The following is a 19,102-nucleotide window of genomic DNA, read 5'->3' on the forward strand; positions in this document are numbered from 1 at the left end:
ATCCCTCAAGGAAGCAAGTGAAGTAAATGGAGAATGTGTCGATTTAAATGTGCACATGTGTTTCTCTAGACTTTTCAATTATTAGGCAAGCTCCTAAAAGACAAAAATAATTTCTTTTTCTTTTCTTTGGTCCCCATAGCAACGAGAGTAGAGCTTGGCACAGGCCACGCGGAGGTCGAGGACTTTCTGGAAAGCAGATGGAAATTCTCAGGTCCTCGCTTCTAGGCCCAGGGACAAGGAGGCCTGTCGGAGTCTCGGTGTCTTCTCACTGCTGATTTTGTAGGAAATGAGCACTGCAGATGGCGGGAGCCGTGGGGGGCCAGGAGGGTGGGGACAGGTTTGGACGGGACACCCGAAAGCGAATACCTTTCTAGAAGTCGGAGTGGCCCGTGTAGCCACAAAGACAAATGACCATAGAAACACAGTAATCCCTGTGTTCTAATGACTTCACACACAGATCAGAGACAGAAAAGAATTAAGGAAAAACTCATCTACCACACAGTGGTGGCAGCCACTGGGTGCAAAATACACGTCTACCACTGGTTAGGCGATCACAGCTACAGCCACATGTAGATAGCTGGGCCTCTCTTCCCTAAAATATGCTTATAAATTCCTCAGGCCTCTGTTCAGTGTTGATCATGTGATCTATATCTCTGTTTCGTCGAAGTCAGAGTGCAGTTAGTTTTACACTGTGTTGTGTATTTTATCTGTCCCTGTTCTTGAACACATGGTTCGAGTGACAGTACGTAGTCCCCTTTACTTTATGCGAAGGAGACTATATTTTATATACCCGAAGCTGGAACCATTTACATGCCACAAATGTATTTTTGAGTTAGAAGCAAAATTCCTTAAAAGCAAGCAAAACCTGGATCCACTACAGGGCAAGAAAAAAATGGTGAATTCAGGGTCTTGCAAACACTACGCAGTGAATAACCAAGCCCTGTGTAACTAAGCATGTCTATGTGAAAATGTCTGCAAATACAGCGATAGAACAAAATACATATATGATAAAACAGCAATACAGAGACAAACTTAAATAAAGTATGTGCACTTCATAAAAAGAGAATGTTCATCCAAAAAGATTACATCTAAGTTCACAAAGGACGGTTAAAAAAAAAAAAGGCCTCTATATTCTGATTTAGGGATGTTGAAATAGCCTGTATCCTGTGACCTGCACTTGATATTTCAATTTATGTAAGAAATTCTTCCCAAACATATTGTAAAAGTGCATCTGTTACTGCTTATCTCTGGGAGTTCAAGTACAAACTGCTGCTCGTCATCCAAAAACGATGAGTATCTGAGACACATGTGACTCCACATGCTGCACAGTAAAGGTGCCAACAGCTTTCTCGAGAGGACGTGACCCCACGGCCATGAGGCTCACCCCTCCTAAATAGGGCCGACTCAGAGTTAACCTGGACACAGAGCGCGCTGTCAGAGGGTGCTGGGCATGCAGCAGAAACTCCCCACGCGTATTCTAGATAAAGCCGCAGGAGGGGCGCGTGTGGCGGCGAAGCGTCTCACGTACTTTGCGAAGCCAATGAAGTCTTCGTGGTTGGTGTTGATGTATGACACCTGGATGTCGATCAGGAGCAGGACCTGTGGGTCAAAGAGAAACGCCTCAGTGGCACCATCTTCAACACCGAACTCATGGACAGCCTGAAAATGATTTGTCTTCGTTTCATTTTGAAAGGATATTCAAGTAAAATAAAGAGTTGTGCTGATTTTTTTCATGTGACTCGCGTACGTTTTGCTGTAGATTCAGAAATTAAAAACCTGCATGAGGAGTCTGAGTCTTGCATGAGGGTGATAGTATTCTCGTTCATAGGCGTGTACACTTTGCCAACGTAACAGAACCTCTAAGTGTTCTATTCCTCTAAAACGTAGGCATAACATTCAAAAGAAGGACACATATATATAAAAAGACTCGTGGCAAGGACAATGAGATGCTGCTTAGAGCTTCCGGCCCCTGGAGACACCGTACATTAGCCACGAAAGGGCAAAGGCGTCTCTTGTTTCTCCCCTCCTCTCTCATCTCTTCAAGCTCCCCGGAGGCAAGCAGAAGAATCATCTCAGCGACCAACTCAGAAAGGCAATACACAAAGAAACAGGAAGCCTCCTTGAGATCAGTGAGCTTCATCATGAAAGCAAGCCTTCCGCCTGGTCTCTGCTGAAGGGTCATCTCTTCAGAGGGCCCCTCCCCGCCCATGCCGTCTACATTAGCGCCGTCCTCCCTCTCCATCCCGTCACTCAGCCTCGTTTTCCTTTGCAGTGTTACCACTAGTGGCCGCGGTAAATCCACCGCACACACCCCACCTGCTGGAGCCACCGCCTAGAACAGAGCCTGAAACATCGTGTGAGCCCTCTCGGGGTCTGCCACGGAGTGAACTGAACACATCTTCCAGGAAACGTGGACATGTTCTAGTCACCAGACACTTGTAAACTCTAAGTTCGAGATCTGGAGGGTCCTCTGTAGAAAACACTCTTCAGTGGGAGACAAGGAGACGAACAGGGAGAGAGGAGCAACCGGAAACTGTGAGGAGAGCTCTACTCTGGAGACATTCCAAACTGAGGTCCCCTTCCTAAGCATCCTTTTTGTTCCCCCAGCTGTGCCCCGAGCCCTTCTAGAATGCTGAGACTCACCGATAGGGAAATAGATATCCTTAAGAGTCTCTGCCCATGAACCTCCAGAGCTCTGCACTTTGACCTTACTGAATGAACTTGGGATGACTAACGACGAGTATTTTTATACTGCCTCCCTCCACCAAAGGTGACACGAGTGTATCGGGGGACTCACGGTGACAGCTCGGTGACAGTCTATATGTCACCCCCCGGGGGGGACTTCCGCAGGAAAGCCTTCCCTGATCCTCACGCCACCCCCTCCCCCACGACCAGGCTGGGTCACACTATTACTCTCCCGTAGCCTATACGTCATGCAGTACATAGACTGCGCCCCATACCTTTTATCTGTGGTGTTCGCCACTGATATAATTAATTATTTGTATGTGTTTTGTTTGCCGTTTTCTTCCCTGATAGACTGTCAGCTCCACGGGAGCAGGAGGCTCATTCATGCAGCACGATACACGTAGCGGTCATCCAGCAAACAGCCGTGGCTGTAAATTTTATAACTATCTCCCAGCCTTGAAGAACAGTTGGCTTTAAAGGGAGCGATTTATTCGCAAATAATCAGTACACGGCTATTTGTTTCTCGCTCACTACCCAATGCTACAGGCTCCGAGGCTTCGCTCTTAGGACAGATCTCAGCTGTTCGGCTGACTAAATCTTGCTGTGAGTCCCAAGGGGACCTGCCCCAAACCCATCCCCCCACCAATGTAAAGTCAGGGTGCAGGCAGCATTGGGTCGACATCATCACACATGTACAAAAACGTTTCATGTCATCAGATTTGGTTTTGTTTCTTTACTTAATAAAGACGACGGAAGAGTTAGGAGGAGTGACCCTTACAGAATTATCTGTGGTCCTGCCTCTATTCTCCCCACAACAGAGCCTGATTCTGTTCAGAGTTATGCTCCCAAATCCATTTGGCCGGGAGTTTGTATCAATAAACAATAATATTTAAACACAAATATATCGTTGCCACCATAAAGAGCAAAATATCTCCATAATTGTCAACACTGCCAAAGGCTGTCACGAACATCTTGGACGTTCACACACATTAACTTGGAAGGCAGGATAGGAAAAAAAAGTGGAAAAAATAAAAACTAAGGCTGTTCTCATTCATATTCCTGGAAACTGGGAGTCCGTGTCCATCCCAGGAAAAGAGCCAGGTCACATGTGGGGGACGAAGGGGAAACGAGTGCATTTTTTCTCATTTTTTTGTACTTTCTCAGAGTTTCTCATTGCCTTTTCCACCCACAGTTACTGAAGATTTAGTTGAAGAGAAATAAAGCCACCCCTGGTGGCGGTCATCACCCACAAAGTCACCCACTTCGACATGCAGGTTCACGTGTGGGAGCACCTGAAACAATAGCGGCCACTCATCGATGTTCAGAAGACCCTTGTTTTAGAAGGAAATCATGGACGGATTTACGGTTTTCCAAAATTTTTAGTTTTGAAGAATTTTTCCTCCTACAAAGCTTCTAGAGCAGAATTTGCTAATAATTCCATTAAAAAAAAAAAAAAAACGCAACACCTCAAAACAGCTCTGCCACAGCGGCCAGAAGGAACCGGGCACTGACCAGCCACCTGGGGAGTCCCACGTGGGCGCAGGCAGCAGGGCGGTCAGAACTCAGATGTGGGGGCTGGGCGACCTGACACGGTCACGTGACCCACATGCATGTTTTTACTGTGCCACACAGGTCCCCAGGGGAGGTGGCAAGCGCCGGCTTCCTCGGGCGGGTAACTGTCAGATCAGGCCACCTGACATGGTCACTCAGGAGGAAGACGCCCGTCCCATCCCATACCTCCCACTTGGGGAATTAATCGCTACATTGGAGATGCAGATGAAAGACAATTTCCCTTGAAATCAGGACAGGCAATTCTTTCTCATATCTACTATGTGTCACTAAAACCTAAGAGCCATATTTGGATTACTTCATTTCGTCCTCATAAAATGCCTGATTAACTACCATCTTTTTCTCACTTTAAGATGAGGAAACTGAAGTGTGAAGATGCCGACTAACTTGCTCATTAACACAGAAATTAAACGGTAGAGCTGGATTCGCACTCAGGCCTCGAAGCCAGAGCCCACAATCATAGCAATGAGACTAAGTCTGAGTACATCATTTCAGTGAAACAAAAACCCTGAACATGAAACTCGAAGAACTTAACAACTCCTTTAGATATGAACAGAAAGATAATTAAGATAATAATTGTATTACTTTGCCCTCAGCGTCATTTTTGCACAAGATCCCTAAGAGTTCAGTAGGATATATTATCGTTTGCATTTTCTAGAACAGAGACATTAAATTAAAATGGCTATCTTATTTACTTAAGGTTGGGAGTACGGTTGATACGGGAACTTAAGTTTTTTTGGTCCATCTGGTCTGAGAGTTCTATATCTGATCCTACACTTGACCTCACTGGCTCGTGAGTTAACCTTGATTTCTTTATCCCCACTAAGTCACAAAGCCTGTTTTCTCCATTTTTGGTTATGGAGGCTATCCAAAGGTGTGAAAGTTGGAAAGCAAGTGAAAACTATAAATAATGATTAATTAACGTTCAAAGCACAGTGAGGAAAAGGAAGAGCAACGAATCCCACGGCTTAAGCAGGACACAGGGCGCTGCTGGAGGCGCTCACCAGGGCCCCGGCCTGCCCGGCCTCCTTCCCTGCCTCCTCACTCTCTCCTTCCACACACCCAGCCCTCGCCCCGCCCCTGCGCACACCTGGCTGCGTCTTCCCCTGCAGTTTGCTCTGCCTCTCTCTTCTACCTTGCCTTCCTCCTTTTCCCCAGTTCTCTCTCTCTCCCCTTTTCCCTCTCACCAGAGAACCACGAAATCTTGGAACTCTAACAGATCATGCTTCTGAGATCATGCACACCAACATCTCACTGCTGCACACGATAAAACGACAGCCCCCAAAAGTGATTTGCACAAGGAGAACACGTGGCCCACGTCCAGGGCCTTCTCCATGAGGCCCCACTCGCGGCTGCGTCCTGGGGTTACGGAACACCCGAGAACTTCTGCGTTTCCCATTGCAACGTCTCATCAGCAACTCAGAAAGAAATCCTCCTAAACTTAAGAGGCTTTTATTTTTCACATAGTCCTTAACTTTTTAAAATGAATTATCTGCATTTGAAAATAATCTTTTGAATTTACAGAGCTGGCTTCCAAGACAATTTCAAGGTCACTCCCAACAAACCATACACATTTACCAAACAGTAAGAAATATTTAAAAGAGCTGTGCTTAGAAGTTTATATTTTTCCATGGATAAGCTGATGAATAGCTTTGTTCATTATCCTCAGGAAAAAAAAAAAATCAAAACACGGAACATTTTGCATAACATTTTAGGAATTTATGACTACCCTGGCACCCATCTGCGGGCCTATTAAAAGTTAAGAACCCCTGTCTTAAAGAAAAAATGTGGTATGTTTCTGGATGCGTGAGTTTCAAAGTGGGCTGTGTCCATGCTAGGGATGCACGTGACGAACCATGCGGTGTAGAGGAAAAAATAAAGGAATGCCTATAACTGCGTTTTAGATTTCCTCCTTCTGAAGCCTTTATGTTTGTTTATATTTTTAACATGCACAAGATGTTAGCATAGTAACACATGTCTATAATTTATAAATAACTAAAAATAAGCCTACGTGACTGTGTTCTTGGCGATTTTTTTCCATTCGGGATGGCCGACTGCTGGCGACCCACCGTGAGGGACCCTCCACATCCCACAAGCACCCTGCCCACCAGGGAAGGCCTCGCCTCACCTGGTCCTTTGTCTTGCCTTCTCGCTCGCGAATGTGGTTAGCCACAATCCGTTCTGTTTCTTCACAGAGTCTGGGGAAGTTTGCCAGCTGTCGAGAAAAACAGATTCGAGTGTTAATATTCAAAAAGTTATATGGCCAAAAAAAAAAAAAGCAGCAGAGATAAATTACGTTATTCTACAGAATATACGCATTACAATTCTGGAATATTAAAGGAGAACCGCAGTGACAGAAGAGGTTCCCCGAACTGTCATCAGGAGTAACTATGTTATGGGAGAGGAGACACTTCAGGACCAGCAGAGAAACGCCTCGTGAAGGAAACAGAAACCCAGATGCCATGTAGCACTGCGCTCTCCAGAGCTGGCACTTGATAAAGGTCAGAGATGAAGAGGATGGAAACGAGGATGGAATGGCCATGGCTAACGTTTACAGGGTGCTTACGTGTCGGGCTGACTGCTAAGCGCCTCGTGAAATCCCTCATTCGAAATGCACAACAACCAGAAAATAACTAAGCCCATTCCGCAGAGGAGGAGAGCAAAGCGCAGAGAGGTTAAGCAGCTCTGAGACGAAACAGCTCAAAAGCGGTGGGTCCGGGATTCCAAGCCGCACCCTCAGACGCCAGAGCCCACGGTCCCGTCCACTGCTCTGATAATGATTCAGTCCGTGCACCACAGAGATAACTTATTTTTAACTCTCCCCGAACAGACGCGTTTGTGCGCACACCTTTTTTTTTTTTTTTTTTTTTTGGCAAAGCGTAGAAATAGTGTGCGCCAATCGCTTATCCCATCTAAGTTATGTAGGTAACTGTCCAAAATCTACTTTGCAAAAGCAAATGAATTAAATGATGTTGTCTTCAGTGTAAGGAAGAAAAAATAATGGGATGCTATGAGGGTGTTTTAGAAGCTGGTCTAGAAGGCGGGCTTAGCTTAGGTGAAGCTATGTGGGAACGGCTGTGGGGAAATGGAGCTTGCCAGACACAGGGGCACGAGCGAAGATGCTGGGGGACAGGGACAATGAGCGGAGGAAGGCGTAAAGGACGGTCAGCGCAGAAGGCGAGGGGGACGGCATCGAGGCAAAGCTGGAAAGGTGGACGGGGGCCCGCAGGCGCAGAATGCTCGCTCGAAATGTTGTATTTAATGGCTGGCTCTCTCATGTGATGCTCCAGTTCCAACATTTCATGATAAGTGGAGGAACGTTCTGCTGGCATTCGAAATGATCTCTGAGTAGACTTTCTGCCGCTCATCTCATTAGCTCACTCAATGGGATTCCACGCTCGGTTTGCACAAAACTTTACTCAGTTTAAAAGATACTCGACTCTGATTGCTTGCTCAGTCCCTCGCCTCACTTCTATGTCTCTTACTTAAGGTGCATTCAGTTTCCTCAGCGTAAATCATTACAATTTTTAATCTCTTTTGCTCTGGATGTTGAATTGAAAGTTGTAAAGAATGTGTTTATTTTGCCAAAGTCATCAAAATTCTAATCATGTATGCCAAAATACTGATCTAGAAGATACCATCTGTAGATGTTTAGTCCCCTATTAATTATTTAAATGTTCTGTCAATTAATTTACATAGGATCAAGGAATTAAAGCTTTGCTATTGTTTATAATCATTTTATATTCTTAAATTTATTTCATATCAGTCATTCATTTAACAAACATTCATCAGCCTTCTGCTATAGGCCAGCAGTATGCTCGGTTTATGTCAAAGCACTTGATATTAAAAATCTTACAGTCTTGTGTGGCAGGTTGACTATACAGATAAATTGTAACGCAAACAATAAATATTTTACAAAAATCAGGCAAAAGCACAAAGAAATAAATGGGTGTGTACTCTGAGAAGCCCTCAGAGGGATTCGATGCCTAAATAATGAGAGTGAAACTTTCAGACAAGGCTGGACATCTATCCAATGATAAATCACTTCTAAATAGTTTATTATTCAAATTGTACTGAATATTATTAAATAATAACAAGGTATAAAAGAAAAATGGTACAATACATATAACTTTAGGAATCCAAACTTTAAACACATAATCCTAAGAAAAAATTTTAACTGTATATATTCTGAAAGAAAGCAGCACAATAATTTCTAAAAAATACGAAAAAAAAGTTTTAATAAAATCCAATCTTTTAAGTGTTATTTAGAGTAATGTTTATTTTGGTGGGACCTTAATATAAAATTTAATTTTAAGCATGAAACATTTTTTTCCCTAGAGGAAAAAAAATTACTTGAAAGACATTCCTATCTAATAAAACAAAAATTACACACTTAAAAAATTTATTAACCATCGATTAATCAGATCATGACAGCCATGCTATTAGATTTCTCTTGGAACAGGCGTGAAACCAGGCAAGATGTCTATACCTTCAACTAGTTTGATGCCGTAAGCAAAGTCTCAGGTTATTAGGCAACCATCTGTTCATAGTTCCATACCAAGCATCAGTGAGAAAATAAACTAAAACCAGAACAAAAAAATTTTTTATGCATATGACTTGAGTTGATTGGTTTGGCTGAGCTACAGATATGGGCTCTGTTTTGATCAAAAAGCTATAAACCTTCCAAAGTCTAGCCACTCACTACAAAACGAGTACCAACATATGAATGATTTTACTGCTTCTAAAAGCATACGATAATTTCATTCCATTTCTGTGAATTAAAACCTGCCCCCAAATCCCTAATGATCCTTTATTTGTTTATGACATGATGTTGGATTTATCCAGGAGATGACAGAAATACCTATCTGGGCTCAAAACATTCGTTATAAAAAAAAAAGAAAAGAAAAAGAAGCATTTCGATTTATGAAGGTAATCGACGATGAGAAACAATTCTAGTATTAAGAGGTAAAGAATTGCACAAGGGTAAATGGGAAAATGTGTTATTGAGTGTTCTATATTTTAGGAGTGACATATGGAAAGTCTCAGAAGACCTAAGTGAAGTTGACAGACAGTGAAAGGGAGGCAGGTCCCACCCAGGTGGCCTTGGAGAAAGCGATCAGAGAGAATAAAAATGTTAGACTTCCTTTTCCAAGTCAACAAATCCCAAATCTCTAAACATGAAATATTTTCTACAAATGATGAGGCACAAAACGGAGGAACGTGTGTGGCATATTGGTATGCTCGTCCATCACACACCTCGTCATTTCTTCTAAGAAGGGAAATGAGAACACCGGTGTCAGCAAATGCTAAGGAATACAACCCAAAAGGTCGGTCTCGGGGGGAGGAAAACCGAAAGGTCGTCAGAAGAGACACAGCCTCGCTAATTCAGAAAACACATAAAGAGAAGGTCGGGGTGGGTTGCCTGCATCAGGACGACACCTAAAGATAAAAAATCAGGTTTTCATCTCTTTTCTTTCCAAGCTTACCTCCAGGAGACATATTAATGAGTGGCCAAAAGGAAAAACCCAAACAGAACATAAGAGGAAAAGCAGAGGCCAAACTAAATTATAAACTAAGAATCCTTTAATGACTTGTGAGATTAAAAGGCCAGATACCTGGAATATTACTCAGCCATAAAAAAGGAAGGAAATCTTGCCATTTTCAGCAACACGGATGGATCTTGAGGGCTGTATGCTAAATGGGATAAGTAAGACACAGAAAGACAAATACTTTATGATCTCCCACATACGTAGGATGTTTAAAACAAGGGGGGGAAAAAACCCCAAGCTCATAGAAACAAAGAACAGATTGGTGGTTGCCAGAGGCAGGGGCGAGGTGAGGAAAGGGGAGGGCAAATGGGTGAAGGTGGTCAGGGGTATAAACTTCCAGTTACGAAACAAGTCCCAGGGAAGTAGTTAGTATACAGCATGGTGACTACAGTCACTGATACTGTATAGTATATTTGAACGTTACTAAGAGACTAGATCTTAAAATGTCTCACACCAAGAAAAAACATTGTAACTATGTATGGTGATGAACCTTAATTAGACCTATTGTGATCATTTCATAATATATGCAAATATCGAATCGTTATGTTATACATCTAAACTAACACAGCGCTATATGTTAATTATACCCCAATTTTAAAAAACTGTCTAAAAACGGGCAACAACAACAAAAAGGTGATAGTCCTATTCCTTAAAAGCCAAGTCTCAGGCTCGAATCCCCTATAATATCCAATAGAAGTTTCAAGTGCTAATAACCAGACTGATTCAAAACATGAGTACCGTGACCTATTCCATGAAGCACCTACTAAGTGCAGAGCACAACGCGGGCTGTTGGACGGCACAGCTGTGAGAGCAGGGGAAACGCGAGGCTTCTCGTACAGAGCAGGGCACGGCAGGTCCCTGCCGACCTAGAAGGGAGCCCCACTCGGGCCCGATGCTTCGCAGCTCTCGTCCTTCATCCGCAGACGTCCACGGACAGTTAACCGAGTGGCCACTTCAGGCAAACCGATCATCACCTGTCAAGTCAGTGAGGCGGGGTTCCTTTATTCTAGCAATTACCCATTCAGCAATGATTGAAAACCTGGCTGTTTAAGGGGTCGTATGAGGAATGATGAGCTTCACAAACCAAGTCCCCACTCCCACGGGGCTTACGGTCTCAGAGTCCCTTTACTGAACAACGCAACAACGAAGGACACATAGAGTATAATTCATGTGGTCACATGTGCTGCAGAGAAAAACACGGTTGGGTAAGTAGATGAAAAGTGATGTGCGTGTGTGTGTGTGTGTGGGCGCGCACACACGTGCACGTTCACGCGCGCGGCTGTAAATAAAAAAGTCACAGAAAGACGCGGATTAGGTGGCATGAAGCAGGGGCCAGAGAGAAGCGGGGGCGGGGCAGACACCTCGAGGCAGACCACGTCCAACAGACGACAAGTGTGAAGGCCCCGCCACCGTGCCTGCTTGACCTGCTGAAGGAACAGGAGACCCGGTGCAGCCGGAGTGAATGGCGGGCAGGAGGGAGGGGCAGGATTCGGAGGTGAAAATGAGGAAGGTCAGTGACGGTCACGCTGAGGGCTTCGGAGCCACTCGCCTGGCCGTGTGTCTCCAGGGGCAGGTCATTGCTTTCCGAACAGACCACAACATTCAACGCTTCTTCTAACAGCGTTCGAATGAAAAATCTCCCCCTGTATTTCTAACAGCCAGCTAAGGTATCTTTTTTATTTCCTTGCAAAGCTTTTTTCTTTTTTCCAAGCGGTGGGGGGGAGGGGGTGGTGGCGGGGGGGAAATCAATTCATTGGTGTGATGGTGATCCAAGAATGCGGTTTCCCAAGAGGCCAATAAATGGCACAATCACTAAACTGTGGTTAAAAACACAAGATGTTCCTCTCAGGGCCTCCTGACGAGAAACTCAGGATGCTGCAGGGATGTGCTGGCGGGGGGCGGGGGGCCGGGGGGGCAGGGAGGGGGGGCTGCAGCCACTGGAAAATGTCCAAAGCCGAGACTCTCATGCTCCCATCCATCCCCCAGTGCCTGGAGGACACCAGTCACAAAACAGCCCTGAGTAAATGCATCCCCTCAGGTTAGAAGCCTGGCTTTGTGCTTTGTTCTTTGAACACACAGAAATCACATGTTTTTCAGTGATATTTGTTTATGTGGCTTAAGAAAAAAAAGGACTGTGTCACACATAAGACATTTGAAATGGAGAACTGTAAATGAAAATACTGTTAAAGTTACATATATAAATATATATAATTAATATATATTAATATATATAAATACACACACACACACACACACACATATATTCACAATACAGCTGGAGGAATGTGTGTTCTAGATTGCCCGCAGCAGTCTTGGTTCACTCCTATTATCCCCATGACATTATTCACAACTCCTCCTTTCAATTTCGAAACTGCCCTGCATTGGATGGTAAATTGCGCAGTCACCTGTCTACGGTTCATGGTTGAAAGGACTCAGGCGATAAAGTCCTGGCGCCCTCGAGTTTAATCAGGAGCATTTCCTTTGCAAAGTGTGTTAATTGGACAGGTTTTAAATTAGAAGAACCTGCAGGTAAACATATCAAGACCAAAAAGCGAGAACATCAAAACAAAGAGTAAGGACAAGGAGAGAGATTTCAGAGAAAACATGTCTAAATTTTACCATTTTAAAAGGGATGACCAAAATACTCTCTTAAACCCAAGTACAGATTTCTCTAGCGTCGGGGTCACTTTAGAACATCTAAATTGTTAATAAATATTTCTAGAGGCCTTTTATGTAGGATTAGTCACTGTGTGAGATGCCAGGGATAAGGAGATCAAAGGCACGGACCCTTCTTAAAAGGAGCTCATGACGAGCAAGGGGAGGCATTCACCTAAACAAATAAATTACAGAGAAATCGTAACGCAGTATCATGACTGCCACGATGAAGCCCCGAGAAGGGGCCAAGGTGGGCGAGCAGGAAAGGACTCACGGAACCCTGAAGGGAGATTTTTTTCGAGGGGGAGGGGGAGACGATAATTGACCTGGATCCTCAAAATCGAGAGGCGATGGCAGGTGAAGGAAGGAGGCAGGAGACATTCTAAAGAAAGAGAGTCACGTGTGTAAAGGCCAGAGGCACGGAAACCTTTGCGGACAGTGCACAGCACTTAGAATGGCTGAAGCGAGCAGAAAGTGACAAGAGATGTAGCTGGAGAGGTATTCGGAGGTCAGACGGTGACACTAAACGCAGTGACTGTGAATGATGTGAACGTCCTCAAGACACGAGGGGCCACTGAATCATTTTGCAGCAACAGGCACACATAGATGTCTGTATTTTAGAAGGACTAATTTGACAGCTGTGGGGAGGATGAATTTGAGAACGGCCAGACCGGCGGGGGAAAGACCAGTTAGGAAGCCACTGGACTGATTTCGTTTTAAAAAGCTGTTCAGAGCCTTAAGTGCGAACAGAGAAGCAGTAGACTGAGGCTCAAGCTGGGGGTATCATTTGGGAATCAAGGGTATTTTCAGCGGCAGTTGAACTTCAGGAGACATGACCTGCCGGGGAGAAAGGACAGCGAGGGAGGAAAGCGGGGCGCGAGCCCTGCTGGACTCACGTTTGGAGGCAGGCAAAGGCGGACACATTCTTGAAGGAGACGGAGGAGGAGCTGCGAGACAGGAGAGCCCACGGAAGAGGCAGGGCTGTCGGCTTCGGAGAGGGAGTGGAACACAGCGCCAGCTCCCTGGCACCCCTGCCCACGCTGACCAGCCCCGGAGCTCAGGCCCTCCAGGGAGACGCCTCCCCCGGGACGGCTTTTCCCTCCAGCACGCTTCAGAGCACAACTTTCCAGCAAGTTCTGCCGGCATAACACTCTTCTTTCATTCAGCGAGCCACATCTACGCCCTGCCCGAGGGGACCGGATCGTGGCCCCCGGCACCTGCTTCTTAGAGCTACTATCCCCTCCTTCGAGGGCACCCTTAACTCCTCACTCGCCGACCCCACGTTACTCTACTCCCCTGTCACATTACAGTAAATGTCCCCCGTTTGAATGGCTGTGTGGTTTCTCTCTCTGATCGGACAGTGACACAATGGTCAGGAAAGGAAAGAAAGTCAGGAGGCGACAGGCAGGTCAGAAGAAGACCAAGGCCGAAGGGCCTTAACGGAAGACTTTCCACAGGGAGGTGAAGGCATAATATTTGGGAGCCACAAAAGGAGGAGCCGGCAACATCCTGCCTGATCCAGGCCCTTAGGTTCTTCGGGTTTGGGCCAATAAATATTTTTCAGTGAAGAGAGCCACAGGGTAAACAACAATCTCGGGGAGAAAGCTAGGTTTTACGCAAGGCAAACTGTGAAGTGTTTTGAGAATTCGGTACAAATATACGACCACCGCTGACCGACGGAGCGCAACGCGAAGGGTGGAGAGCAAAGAACAAAAGCCACCGCGCCCGGACACGGTCCCGCAGCCGTGCCATCGGGCCCGATTCTGGTTCTCCAGTAGGTCGAATGCAATGAGAAATGATTTAAAAAAAAAAAATGACTCATACATACCATAAACACTTTATATAACCTAAAACATAAACGTGCACACATGCGCCCAGCTTTTGATGCGAGGCGAGGCCTGTTTCCTGCATATGGATCCGCTGATTGGAGCTATGCATCTTCTGTCCTACACAACCCACATCCTTCAGCTGCGATTCCAGCCTTGCTCTCTTTAAAGTGGAGGGAGAACCTGAAGACGCTCGTGAAGTCATCAGAATGCAGGGCCCATCTAGATTTTTATACCCTCCGCCCCACCCCCACGCCCTCAGAGCGCCGTCCTGCCTACCCCTGGTCCAGAGTGACGCTTTCGTAGCTGATCTTTATCATCTTTCCAAAGCTGAGTTTTATGGAAACAAAACTCGAAGTCTTTTCTGCATTTGATCGGTTTATTTACTCTTCACTTAAACCGCATAATTAAAAGAAGAACTATGACTGGGTATCTGGGTTTGAGGAGAAACACAAAGCAATTTGGCCCCTGGAAAGAAGACAGCTTAACTGGTGGGGACAGGCGTGCCTGGGCCACCCAAAGAGGAGCCTGTGGCTGAAGACACCGGTGTGCTGAGGGCGACAGTCCCTGTGGTTACCTCTCTGAGTCAGTTACGAGGAAGCCAGTTAGGAGAGCTTCCCCCACACAGGGGACAAGGCTGAGGGCGTTCTGAGGCGTGGCCAGGACAGGGGGTGTGCAGTGTTATTTCTAACGGCCCCAGCGCTCCCGACGGAGTGCTAACAGAAAGGTCGTCCTGCTCTTCCCCGCGTGCGTTTACTTCCCTTTCCTTGGTCCCTGAACTTCTACGGCTTTTCCTGTTTTGGAGAAGAGAAACTAGGACTTTAAGGAGCCGGTGACAAACTAGTAAGAGGCCTAGAGAAGGGGTCTGAAGCTCCAGAGCCACTCTGGACCCCAAGCTAGTGGCACATAACCCTTTCGCGTTGACCTCGGGAAGTAAGCTTGCTTCCTGTCCCTTTGACCACTTACATCTTTTCTTCATCTGAGTTGTTCAGCCAGGTAACTGAGGACCAATATTCATGTTCATCCACACTCTCTGTCTCTCTCATTCTGTCTCCTACTTCCCACTGGATTTTTAGAGAGTTACTCATTGTCACCATACAGAAAAGGACAGGTAACAAAACCAGAAGTATCTATGCTTTCGAGAAATGAAAGGACCAGTGTTCACTGTCATGAGGCCGGGCCTGCCCTACCCTAAGCTTCGTCGCTAATTCCCTCCTCACGTTTTCCAACACAGGACACTCCTTTCATGTCCCTGTGGAACGACTGGAATCCAGCACAATTCTGCTGTGTTCCTCGGTGAAGAGACCCCAGAAAAATCTCTCCCCCACCACTCTACATCATAAAGTCAACAGGTATGCGAGGAGGTGGTGACCATTTATTGAGCAATTACTGTGGTCGATCAGTGTGTTAGGATCCTGTGGTTTTCAGACACTGTCTTGTTTAGTTCCCACTAAGGCAGTATGATTATGACTATTATCCCATTTCACAAGGAAATTAACAAGACTCTGGAGATTAAGTACAATGCTCAAGGTCACAAAGTGAATAAGTATCAGAGTCAGGATGTGAACCTAGGTGATTGGAGCTCAGAGGCTGAGCCCTTTACAACACCACACTGTGCCTTCCTGGGACAGCCAGGTGCAAGTGGGCTTTTTTTTGTTGTTTAAAACTTAGAAGGATTTCCTTGCTGACGTATGCAGTATCAGTGAGTCCGTTCCCCTAACAATTCCCCCCCATCCATGTGCCATAGGAAAAATCAAGGCATTCACCTATTTGTTCTAAAGTGACATTTACCTATTTAAGACAAGGAAAAAATTCGCTGACTAAAACACAACCTTTCTTGCTTAAGCAACCCTATTTGGAATGGGGTGACAAAAGACAATATGCGTGTCTATCACAGAAGCAATTCCCACTCAGCGCTCTTCACGATCCTTCCTCCAGCAAACACAGCACCTTCTGGGACAAAGTGAGGGGTTGGGGAAAGAGAGGCACATGGCAGGGTGGGAAAGATGGGTACGTCACAGAGATGGGTTAACTGCTGGAAAGTTAAACAATCCGCACTTACTTTTTTGGTACACTTCTTGACGGTGTTGATTAATTCTTGTATTACCAGGTCTACACTCTTCAAGGAAGGCCCTTTCAGCTTTACGATTTGCTTTTTGACTATTGCTTCAAACGCCATGTCTGGAGTAAACAGCCCTGTCCTAAATTTAAGAAAAGAGAGTATGTTAGATTTTTTTAAATAAATAATATCCTTTTGGAAATGTTTTATTGACATGCCACTTAAAGTCAGCATGTAATACCCAGGTTTAGAAGTTACAAAGTGATTTATTCTGGCTGCAGTATCACTTGTAATAATATCTTTAATCCTAATATTCCATAATAAATTCTAGTCTATGGATAATTAGCGTTACCTAAAAGAGTTCCCAAAATGTGTTCACAGTGTATTATGTGGCCTTTAACTAAGAAATATTTAACCGTCATTTGTCTCCTCTCAGCGTCACAGCAATAAAAAGGAATCCTACGACTGGAACGGTGTCCGAAATTCACATTTCTGCTTCTAAAGTATTCCAAAAGCCATCCCCTCGTGTCCTTCGTGGGGTAGGAACTGAACCTCGCTTTCTGAATGCCACTGGCAGACAACAACCCATACTTTCCAGGAGAGCCACGTCACAGTAAGCCCACCGGGCCCCAACCTGAGGTCCCAGCGAGCTGGAGGAAAAGAAGGCAGGTAAACGGAACTAGCTTGGGACCCAGGATGCCTAAATGAAGAATTTACAAAAATAACAAACGATAACCACAACAAGCGAGTACATTTTTCATTTGGCTAGAATTGATTCAAATTGGTATCGTAACGATGCTTTTCTCATACAGTGCGGGAGGCTCGGGAAAGCTGGTGTGTGTGTGTTTGTGTGCAACTCATTAAAAGTGAAAAACATTTACTCGTGTTTAAACAAAAGGTCAATGGAGAAAAGCTACAACGAGAGGGACCTGAGCCCTGGGCACGAGCCGTGCCAAACACCTGCAGGCTCCGGGCGCGGGCACGGGACCCTCCCACTCCGAGACCCTCCTGACTTCTCTTCTCACGTCTTAATTAACTTCTCTTCCTTCAACACTCGAGTCTGTGAACATCCTTCAGGAAACGTCATTGTCACTTACTTCCTTCACACCAGCTTTCTGTCCGTCTTACCGTTGGCTTAGCACTCTTTGCTGTCCTGTTTCTGCCCGGGGTGCTCATCCTATACTGTAACTGTAATTTCTCCGCCTTGGATACAGAGCACAGTCCACGCTGTTCAGTCTAACATTAAAAATTCCCCCCGTCCGAGCCTAATCTTCCTTTTATTTTCCTCCTTCCTTCCACGCACCCTGTTCTGGCCAAACTGGGCCACGTGCCTTTCCACAAACATACTCGTGCCAATGCTGTATGTCTCTGCCTTCACCTGCGATGTTCACTTCGGCCTCCCCACGATCTCAATCTGCCCCCATCCTACCTGCGCTCCGAGGCCCAGGTAGGAGCAGCCACTTCCTCCGGCGCGCCTCCTCCCGTCCTGCCAAACGCAAGGTCTGCCTCCTCCGAACCCCAACGCCCTGCTCCCATTGCGGCGGTCTGGGCACATATGTCAGTCCCTGCCACACTGGGAGGAAGGGTCACTACCGCATTTGTCTTATTTGTAGCACAAGACTGTCCCCCGGCTCATCATTGGCACTCAGCGCGTGAGGAACAAAGGAGGACCGGCAGGTCCTTAGTGGGCAAAGATGGTTTCCGTTATTCAAATATCTCGCAGAAGCGACCGGGAACAAGCGTGTTTAAGGGCCTGAATAACCGCGCCGTTAGCACGGCACACTCCGGACACTGTGCTCTCCCTGTCTCGCAGGCTAACTAACTCGAGACCCACAGCAACGGCCCGGCTCTCCCGCTGGGGCGCACGCGAATCGGAAATCTACAAGCCTTGGCAACTACAGTAAACGAAAAGGTGTCCGGTAAGGAGACTGTATTTGGCTAAGTAAAAGTACTTTGTGGCCCCCAAAAAGTGACTTGGTACCACTGCATTTTCAGACAGACATGGTCAAACACTAGTTCTGCTAGGCTAAAGAGCAGGACACAGTTTCTACACCAAAAGTATTCTGGATTTGAGGGAGAGTGAAGAGCACGAATAGGGAACTTAGAAATCATCCCGATGGCTAGAGAAACTGGATTTGGTCATAGATGCTTTCTCCTTTTCGCTGTGCGAACACTTATTTACCTGTGCTATTTGAGACTCGTAGGGATGACTGTCTTTTTTTAAAGTGATAGCTAGTTCGAATAGCGTTACTCCTTTGGAAAATCACGCATCACGTGCACATTCACGGCCAAGTTTTGCCCTCTCAGCCCCTGTTCTCAAAATAGTCCCCCTGTGGCAGAAGCTGAGGTACAGCAGCCAATAGACAGGGGACGGGGGTGCCTCCTCCATGTGAGATAATCCGCCAAGGAGACGACTCGAGTTTTATCACCGTGAATTCAGAATGCCTCGATTTTGTTTAGTCTTCCGTATATGAATTCAAGAAACAGCTGTTAAAAAATGTTTTTATTAAGGCTCTCTAAAGAAAGTAAATTAGGATAATTCCGCTTCACATGAGAGCAGATTCGGGTGCAGGTCCCTCTCCGGGCCTCGTGCCCCTCGGCCCGCGGGCCCGCGCTCCCAGCTGCAGTCGGCACACGTGGCTCCCGGCTCGGGGGCACACGCGGGGCTTCGCCGCGTCTGTGCCTCGGCTCATACTGCTCCTTCCACGTCGAGCCATTTCTTCTACCCTCCGGTCCCAGCATCCTTCGTCCTCTCCCAT

At 46.0% G+C, this 19,102-nt stretch overlaps 1 protein-coding gene across 11 annotated transcripts in view; it reads right to left on the reverse strand.

Moving 5' to 3' along the window:
- The window catches only part of DNM3 (dynamin 3), a 354,287-nt gene that overhangs the window by 221,513 nt on the left and 113,672 nt on the right, over window positions 1–19,102 (reverse strand). For all 11 annotated transcript variants that reach the window (XM_036234646.1, XM_036234642.1, XM_036234648.1 and 8 more), the window contains exons 10-12: window positions 16,347–16,485; window positions 6,383–6,469; window positions 1,529–1,599 (exon numbers count right to left, since the gene is read on the reverse strand). In XM_036234646.1, coding sequence (XP_036090539.1) covers window positions 1,529–1,599; window positions 6,383–6,469; window positions 16,347–16,485 — 297 coding nt within the window. The remainder of the gene's footprint in view (window positions 1–1,528; window positions 1,600–6,382; window positions 6,470–16,346; window positions 16,486–19,102) is intronic.

The sequence above is a fragment of the Rousettus aegyptiacus genome, unplaced genomic scaffold, assembly GCF_014176215.1.
Source record: "Rousettus aegyptiacus isolate mRouAeg1 unplaced genomic scaffold, mRouAeg1.p scaffold_m13_p_17, whole genome shotgun sequence".
NCBI classification, from domain to species: domain Eukaryota; kingdom Metazoa; phylum Chordata; class Mammalia; order Chiroptera; family Pteropodidae; genus Rousettus; species Rousettus aegyptiacus.